Source organism: Thunnus albacares, chromosome 5 (assembly GCF_914725855.1).
Source record: "Thunnus albacares chromosome 5, fThuAlb1.1, whole genome shotgun sequence".
In the NCBI taxonomy this organism is placed as follows: domain Eukaryota; kingdom Metazoa; phylum Chordata; class Actinopteri; order Scombriformes; family Scombridae; genus Thunnus; species Thunnus albacares.
The window spans coordinates 9669938-9679678 of NC_058110.1; the positions used below are offsets into that span (position 1 = coordinate 9669938).

At 40.4% G+C, this 9741-nt stretch overlaps 1 protein-coding gene across 1 annotated transcript; it reads right to left on the reverse strand.

The window, feature by feature from the left end:
• Nucleotides 1-813: 813 nt before the first annotated feature.
• Nucleotides 814-6462, reverse strand: slc66a1 (solute carrier family 66 member 1). The gene is made up of 8 exons (XM_044351071.1): nucleotides 6353-6462; nucleotides 5549-5740; nucleotides 5329-5458; nucleotides 4812-4899; nucleotides 4134-4288; nucleotides 3931-4023; nucleotides 2892-3077; nucleotides 814-1839 (listed from the first exon to the last, which is right to left on the reverse strand). The coding sequence occupies exons 2-8, from the start codon at nucleotides 5737-5739 to the stop codon at nucleotides 1753-1755; spliced, it is 930 nt and encodes a 309-aa protein (XP_044207006.1). The 5' UTR covers nucleotide 5740; nucleotides 6353-6462; the 3' UTR covers nucleotides 814-1752.
• Between the last annotated feature and the right edge of the window lie 3279 nt (nucleotides 6463-9741).

Sequence of the window (9741 nt, forward strand, 5' to 3'; positions counted from 1 at the left end):
TCTACATTATTTCAATACTGATTCTTTTAAATCCATACATTTTTCCCACGAGGCCGTTCCGGTTGCGACAGGGATTTGAACTCACAACCTCTGAGACACAAAGGCCCCCCCCTCTCTCCCTCAAATTCTTGCAGAAACTGGAATCATCTCATTAAGAAATTCCCAATGTAAAGTGTTTATAAACAGCCTCTTGTTCATCCCTGGTGATGGATGGATGCTTCCTATCACTGGCTCTTCCTGCTAACTCCCCAACCCGCTTAACAGTCCTTCTTTCTGCCACTGTTTCACAACAACACACTGTAGCACCATCCATCCCCCAAGACACACACACACACTTACTGGACCCTTGTTATTTTTGCACTGACCTCTGTTCCTTGGTGTGTGGGCCCTTACTGTTTTTAGTGTGTGTGGTTGCATTATGTTTAATAGTGAGGGAAAGTGCGTTTGTGTGTGCGAGGGTGCAACTGAGAGGCCAGTGTGAATCTGCTAATGAAGAAAAACAACACGGCTGTCAAGGCCTCCCAACAGCAGGTCAAACACTGTCATTGGGGGTTGAGGTGAGTAAAGGCGAAGGGTTAGAGGTCAACATCAAGGCCAAGAGCAGGCCTTGACCTCTGCTGGGCTGAAAAGAAGAAGAGTGTAAACTGTCGGGGAGGGATGGCTCGGGAGCATTTTTCTCCTCAAGAGGAGCTGTTACAATAAATTCATAAATCAGAGCGAGGTTTTAAAAAAAGGGAAATGCCATTGTGAGAAGAATTTGTACAATCCTACATGACTCAACACTTAAGTCAGAATGAAAGGAACAGAAAAAAGTGTAATCCATTTGTTTAATTATTTTTAACATATTTAATATTTTTTACAAGTACAAAACCGACTTTTGCGTCAAAATGTGCAAAACTGAGAATGGAAAAAAAAAAAATGTGTAAATTAAACATGGTAGTGAAAATCTGTATCAAGTGATGTGACCGTTATCACCAGTGCAAACAAAACCGATCAAAAGTAAAATAAAACCGTACAACTACAATTAAAAAGGTATCTAAAATGCACAAAAAGTTTGTTTTGTTGTTTGTTTCTTCTTTTTTTGTTTTTTTTTTTAAATCATCCCACATGATATACACATCAATTTAAAATAAACTAAATACAATTTACACTTTTACTAAACATTTCTTCTTTTCCAGTCTGTCACCGCATTTAATTCTCAGAGCCCGAAAAATAAAAGATTCAAGTTTCAGGAGCTTTTCTGAAACACTGTAAACAAGATCAGACGGGGCTTCATGCAGTGGTTTGTGTCATGACTGTCAAAAAGTTTGGCAACGTTAAAACAACAGAATAAATTTAGAGAAACCTCTGTGCTGTCTGGTCACCCAAGCCAGCAGGTTTACTGACATCTACCTGAGGTCTGACATCAAACTGAGGTTGTGACCTAAAATCAGGAGGAGTTCAGGTTGACAGGAGAAGTTTTCATCCGTGTTCGACACCTGAACCCCTAAACCATCCCTTTAAAACTCTGAACATTGAGAGCAGTGTGAATCACATCACTGCAGCTGAACCCAAGGGAAGAACTCCATCTGAGTCTCTGCTTCTGCAGATTAAAGCATATCGTAAACATAAAAAAGGGTATAATAAATAAAACTATAAAATCAAAACTAAAATGTTTTTTTATCCCGATTTGGTGTTGGAAATGTGATCTTGAGGGTTCGCTGGAAGCGAGTGTCTGCTTGTGTCCCACCAGTACACTCTGCACTCGAAGGTTTAGCTCCTGATCAGAGGCGTTGTCTCATCGTGGCCACCGTCCACCGCCGCTGAAGCTTTGCGGTAAATTACGAACTGGATGGAGATCTGAACCACAATGTTAAGGAAATATGAAGAAATCCTGGGAAATGTAAAACCAGTTGCTGTCGCAAGATGTCAGCTACAAAAACACACAACTATGAAGAACTAGGAATATGTGCTTCAAAGGACGTCCTGTCGAGAGGCCTTGTGTCAAAATCTAGTTTTAAACACCTTTGTTATTTTAGTTTGTATTCTACTCATATGGTGCCTGAACACAGTTCCATGTGGTCAAATTACTAAAAACTAAACAACTCACATAAATAGTGGAGTCAGGTAGCATCGTTCCAGCAGAGCAGTACTGGTTAGTATCTGAGCATATAATGAGGCTGTATATTCTGCTAATGAACACTGTGCTTAAAGGAATAGTCTGACATTTTGGGGAATACTCTTCACTTATCTGGTGAAAGTTCACAAGTACACAATCACAGACAGAAGCTTCTGCAGGGTTCTGTTACTGTCTGTGTACGGGCACAACAGTCACTTTTTTTTCCACTGGGCGCCCTAATGTGTAAATCTAACCATGGTGCTGTACCCTGAACTGAAGCTGATTGATATTCAGCTTTTCCTGAACTGGAGATGACTGTGACAGCAGAGCTAGTAACAATATTTAGACACCAAAACTGATCATGCTGTATGCTCAGTAAAAGCCTTCTGAAGGAACCTTTGAGAGCTGGCCCCTATAAAACTACAACACCCAGTCATCAGCAGGTCACTTATGCCTCGTCTATATTTTCATTCAAAACAAACTTGCATGCTATTTCAGTGCACTGATTTGGTCATGTGGGGTGCAAAGAGAAGCAGGCCTCAGGGCGCCGCTAATGGAGCTCTTACTGTTGTGTCCCTTTGCTGGCAACAAGCCGATTTCCCCCATGAGTGTTTGGACCTTTGATACTGTATATTGTATTTCCACACAGACAGTCACGAGATGTAAACCTATCTGATGAACTGTTGTTTCTTCCAGCTCAGCACTTTCTAAAATGTAGCATGTACATGGGATTAAGGAGGGCCCTGAGGCCCGGGAGCAGCCGACATGTTTTTTTGTTTCTGTAAAAGGATACGATTACGTCTAAGGAGAGTGTGCCGAGGCTGCCGATGAGCCAGGGCAGGTGATGGATCAGGTAGCTTTTCTCGCCTTGGCCATCGTCAGGGTTTTTCAGCAGGACGCTCAGGCCGTATGTAGTATTTCCCAAAATGACCAGAGCAAAGAGGAAGTAAGATACTCCCTCTGTCGACTTCCTCTTGAACTGTGGGGAGAAATGAGAGGATGGAGGGGAAGTGGAAAAAAGGTTATTATAAGGAATGGAAGATGTTTAAAACAGTCACCAGGTATATTTAACCTCCATGTTGTCAAAGGATTATGTTCACTTTCATTTTGTGCAGATTTAACCTTAAATCAAAACACAAAGGCAGATTACGTATTGATTAGATCGCAAATGTTTCTAGAATGTATAAAGTCCTTTATAAAATCAGTTAAATAACTGTGGTCGTCATACAGCATCAGGTATAAGCATTCAGATCTGGGGTCTCCAATTTTGTGGGTGTGAAAATCGATGCAGTGCAACCAGAGATATGTCTTTTATTTGACACATTCATCTTCTTTGCCAACCGTCAAGTGACATCAGTTGAGACAATTTATCAGAGTTCACGCAGCTCCCTCTGGAGCCACAAAAGGCTTTATACAACTTTTTCACATATGCAGTACTGCTCCCCAAGACACGTAAAAAGACTTTGATGTGTGAAATTTGTGGAGTAATCGTTATTTTTATAGTTACAATGTATCAAATGACAATGTGTAATTTGAGAGGCATTGCTAGTGATAAATGATCACCGACTCTATCACCCTCAAATTCATGGAGAGCTTACTGTGATTAAATTACTGTGATCAAGGTGAGAGTAAAAAGACTCTTTTTTCAGTTTTTTTTTTCCTTCTGGTCATTTCACCCCTCAATTCCAGCCGGAGACCTTTGTTGCATATCATACCCATCTTTCCTGCTGTTTTCTGTCTGCTTCTACACTATCAACTGTCAAATAAAAGTGAAAATGCCGCCAAAAATTATATTTAAACATTTGTAACAGAGCCCACTTTGTCATACTCACATTAGTGTACATCTGGGGGAGTCTGGAACAGAGGTAGAGCACCGACGACACCGAACCGATGGAGAAACCAATGATCTCTTTAGGGGTAAAAGCCTGAAGCGACAGAGAGGCAGACACAACGTTACAGCAAGGAAAAACATACGGCTAGCTTCTAGTTCACTTCCACCACCAGGTCTCTAGTTAAATAAATGAAGAGGACTCACCCTGATAGGGGTAGCATCAGTGGTTGAGAGCAAGGTGCGCCCTCTGAACCCAGAGGGAATAACATCCGGTTGGCTGCCTAACCCAGGGAGGTGGGCGAGGCTGGTAGTGAAGCCCAGGACGCAGACCACACCCACCACGTTTAGGACCCTCCTGCCTGGAGAAGAGATGACGCCTGGATTTACTATTAATACTGGAAGAGACACTTCAGCACATTCCTCCAGACAAGGGTTACCGTGTCAAAGGTCACCAGTAAGGGAACAACGCCACAGCAACGTGAGGCATGTGATGACATCATTACAGGGACAGGCATTACCCTCTTCCTCTGTCTGGACTTGTCACGGATCATTGTATCATTGAACTTTGTTTACTAAGCAGCTGCGTCAGATAAAACTGATCTTTGAAGATGTCAACAGTACAAGCAGGTTTGACAGTTGGGAATAAAATACAAATTCGGGTTTGATCTGATAAAAGACAGACCTGAACTGCTGAAATGGCAGTTTTGAAGAAGAAATATTGGATCTTAATTGTGAGCTATATTAGCTTGTTGATGTCTATTTCACATGTTAACAGAGGCCTATGTGAGTAGGATATCAAACTGAAACTCAAAAGACAAAAGGGAATAATTTGGTTCCTATATTGTGTATATGGAAAATTGAAAAGTAAAGAAAAACACTCACGTTCAGCTATTCTGTTCCTTGTCTTGTAGTATGAGTACATGGCCAGCATCAACAAGTCAGCCACAACGTAATAAACTGCTGTATATGTCTGGATGGATGACAGGAACAAAGACACATGAAACAGAAATGCATGAAAAAACAGATTTTCTTCACACAAACAAAGTCATATTGGACTTCCATTGGTATCATTTTAGCAAAAGCAATGTTTCTTTGTTGTATTTTGAACTAGCTAGTCACATCATTTAGTCAACTGACAGAAATTTGATCAACAATGACCTGAATAATCAATGAATCATCCAAGTCATTGATCAAGACTTGTAAGGTGGTAACAGCTCTAAAAATGTGAGAATTTGTTTGCTTTTTTTTCATCCCATCAACACTTGTTGTTATTCAAACCTCCTCAAAAAAATGGCTTCTGATGAGCATTTGTCATTATTTTTGACATTGCAAATATCAAACAATTTATCAAAGACAACAATGTAAAGATTAATTGATAATAAAACTAATTATTAGTCACCTGAAGTGGAAGCTGGTCGGCCAAGAAGGAGCCCACCAGATTGCAGGTGTCACCTCCCAACCACAGTAGAAGAAACCAAATAGAGAGGGCACTGTCCATATTCCCTGTTTTGCATGAGCTGTAGTACTGTCTGAAATAGAAAAACAGACAATTTTACATGACGTTTAGATAAAAGAGCACTTCCTCTAAAAGGCAGAGAGACGCCGACACAAACACTTACGGGAGTGAAGACACCATGAAGCAGAGGATAGACAGCAGGCCTAAGTAGATGCTGGCCATATCTCTTGCATCCTGGGCACATTCCCCGAGCCCTTCCCAAACCCATTTAGACCCATTAGGGCACAATGAGGTGAAGTTTCCCTGAGTGGTCCATCCAAAAGCTCCCCGTGTGAGGACTCCATCTGTCAACATTCTGCAAGAAAAGCCTCTATAAATATCCAGTATATTAGAAAAATATCATCCTCATCCTACACCTTCAGTTCTCATTATATTGCCAGAATATAAACAATGTTTACAGAGTGCTTCCAAACAAAGCATAAATATGAAAATGGCAGAAGATATCTCAGCCATGTGGCACAGATTGAGTTCCCAGAGCTCCAGCGCACACTCAAAATCAGTCATTTAAACATCAAAAAGGACGTTATATATAGAAAACAAATCTATAAGACTGTTTTCCAGTTAGCAAGGTCGTACTGAAGGGGTCAAAGGTTGGTCAAAGCTTAGAAACAACACCAAAAACAGCCTTTAGATACACATTCCCCTGTTGTTCCGCTGATTAGATCAAGGAAGCGGCGGTTAAATAAAGTGGTAGATTGTGTAGATACATCAGTTAGCGTGAGAAAAACACCTCACACACAAAACACACTCAACAAACATCAGAGAGTAAACAAATCTTTTTTTAGCCATTTAGCTGGCTAGCGACTATAACTACCACCTAAAACACACTGCTGGATTTCTTCTGTGGCTTTTACGCCTTAAAACATATATAAGCTACCACAGTGAAAAGGAATAAAGATTATCTTGCCTGTGTGGCCGCTGAAAAGCTGAAAACACCCTCAGCGGAACAAAAACCTCTTCGAGACTGCTGAGAAAAACAAGGAAGCTGACAATTAGCTAGGTCTGTGTCCGTGCGCTGATTGGTCGATTTGCTGAAACGTCACTGCATGGCTGGCACGTGACTGGTGGCTCGTGAGCTAAAAAAACAAACCTGTCTGGTCTTCAAAATGAAAGTTAAACTCGGATAATGAACATGACCATTTCGTTAATTTATTTACAGTTATATTCCTCGTCATGGACAGGAAATGTCTGGTAAACATCCTAAATACACGATACATGTCTATAATACATTTTAACACTGTGAATTTATGAAGTATAGACAGTATGACAAGAAAAAAAATGAAAAGCTCAGCACCTTATGTATGTCTATTCTATAGGCCAGTGGTTCTCAAAGTAGGGTCGGGGACCAAAAGAGGTCCTTAAGGGGGCTCCAGGGGTCCCCAGCAAAAAGGAGAATAATTTATTTTCACTATAACTCCATCCATAAATAACACAATCACACAATGTATGACCACTTCGGTCAAGGGTTTTATACACTTTGTGTAATAAAACATCTAAAAGCAAAAATCTTAGCAGATGGGGGTCCGTGGTCTAATTTATGTCGGTTTAGGGGTCCTTTACGTGAAACAGTTTGAGAACCACTGTAGGCTACAATGATGATCAATATATTTTATATATCAGTATATTTTGTATATATATCAGTATATTTTATACAACAAAGCGACTGTAATCCATCACACATCTCGTTGATATATTCCGTTTCCGTTGTAATTAAGATAATAATACATTTTTAAAAACATTTTTTTATTATTTGTACCGCACTTTTCATTCATAGTGAAACTATGAATGCTAAGTATTAATAGCAGAACACACTAAATAAAGACAGTGACAGTAATAAGCCTTCCTGAATAGAAAGGTTTTTAGGCCTTTTTTTAAAGATTGATTTTGAACGTTGGGATTGATATGATTACTCTCTCAAAGCTCAGGATCTACAGAGCAACATCCTCTGGTCGATGTCTTCAGCTGTTAAAGATTTATTAAGGCTGTGGTGGGACAAGCTCATGGTATGCTTTCATGTTAATGTCACTTTTCGGTAGAACTGGGACAACCAATCTGATGTTACAGCGCTCACACATTTCACATGCTCTCATCACATATCAACAAGCCTTGTTAAATTTGATTATTTCGCTCCACGCGGTAATTCAGTCATTAGTCCTGAGCCGTCATTATTCTCGAGGCCTCCTGCATTCCCTAACGAGCTTTTGCATTTTAGTATGCAGCCGTGAAAAATACCCAATAGCTACAATTCACATATGCATTTCCATCCAATACAAAGCAAGCCTTGTATGCAAATGTTATCACTCTGTGAACTATGGAGATGTTGGTGCAGCAGCAGTCAGGCAGAGGTCACTGAGTGATGATGGCGTTTAAGAAATTGTCATAAAAAGGAGAAATTATGACGAGAAAACTGCTTCCTTTTTCTCCACAAAAATAGACTCAGTTTACTGACGCCCAGGCAAAACAGTAAATAGTGTCAAGAAGGAACATACTACCTGGAAAAGACGATTAAACCCAACGTCCGACTTTGAATGAAAAGGGAAAGATGCTGTTTCCGAAGTTTCTGAGGTGACACAGAAAGTGTCAGCTGACCATCTGTCAGACTGACGACTCAGCACCACACTGCGCTGATGTCAGCTCTGCGGTCTTGTCTCAGGTTCGCTTCAAGAAGTCTACTTCTGCAGAAGTAGATTTGTGTGTTTTAGGGCTCAGCTTATTACGACATAAAGAAGGGGCTGAAACACAGCCTGACAATCTCTTATCAGCTTCTTCTAATCATAAAAACTCTTCCTGTGGTTCACATGGAACAAAATAAAGGAAACGGTTCACCTCTACTTAACAAGCTATATGCCCTCGTGTATGTCATGTCTAATACATTTATATAATGTACTCTAAAATATGATGACAGTTGCTGAAAAGTTAAGTTTAAACTTGGCCATAGTTCAGATTGCTAACAATTTAATCAAGTGGCCATGGCAGTAACAGAAGAAATGTTGACGTGACACCTTAGTAAAAACTCAGGTGTAAATAATAAACTGAATGATGGCTGAATCCCATTTAGCTGCTTCAGTTTCAGGGTCCTGGTATTGTGTCTGCTGACTCACTGTCGTGGCTGTCTGGGACACTACAACACACCTGTGAGTTATATTATCACAGGTCGAAATATCTGCTGTGAAAAAAGCCATTTACAAACTAGAAGTGATAGTTACTTATTGTTGTTTCTTATTTCCAATATTTCTTTCATTTTTGAAAGAAATATTTAAGTAATTTGACAATATCTAGTACATATTCACCAAAGTTACAAAAACTATTTTAATACTTTCTCAGTTTCCAAAGAGACCGTATCTTTGGTAGAAATACTGAAAGCAGTGAGGTCTAATCCAAAGTCAAGAGGAGCCTGTTTGTATAAAGAGATGTAGCTCTTAGATTTTATTGGTCATTTTTATCCACTTAATCAGCACAGACAGCAATGTTGGTCTGTGTGGACCACTGTGATCCAGACCATAGACTGAAATAAAGAGGGGAGACAAATTAAAGGAAAACCCGGTACAGGTCTAAATGCTTGACCGCTACAGTGAGGGGATCTGGTGGCTCTGTTATGCTTTGGAGGGCATTTTGCTGGCATGGTTTGGGTCCACTTGTCCCCTTAGAGGGAAGGGTCACTGCAAATCAATACAAAGTTGTTCTGAGTGATCACCTTTATCCTATGATGAAACATTTCTATCCTGATGGGAGTGGTTTCTGGAGAATGGTGTTCATTCCTCCAGAAGAGTTCAGAGACTGTAAGATCAATGTCAAGGCTGATGAACACCATTCTTCAAAAAGATTTTCACTCATTTGGTGTTTTGATGATGGTGCTGGAGAGCGCTGTCTAACATCAGTCCAAAATCACCCATAGGTGTTCGGTTGGGTCGAGATGTGGTGACTGTAAAGGTCATAGCATATGATTCACATCATTTCATACTCATCAAACCATTCAGTGACCCCTCGTGCCCTGTGAATTGGGGCATTATCATCCTGGAAGAGACCACTCCCATCAGGATAGAAATGTTTCATCATAGGATAAAGGTAATCAATCAGAACAACTTTGCAAGCATTGATTTGTAGTGACCCTTCCCTCTAAGGGGACAAGTGGACCCTAACCAGGCCAGCAAAATGCCCCCAAAAGCATAACAGAGCCGCCAGATCCCCTCACTGTAGGTGTCAAGCATTCAGACCTGTACTGGTTTTTCCTTTAAATTGTCTCCCGTCTGTATCTCAACAATTGGAAGGATTGCCATGAAATTTAGTACAGACATG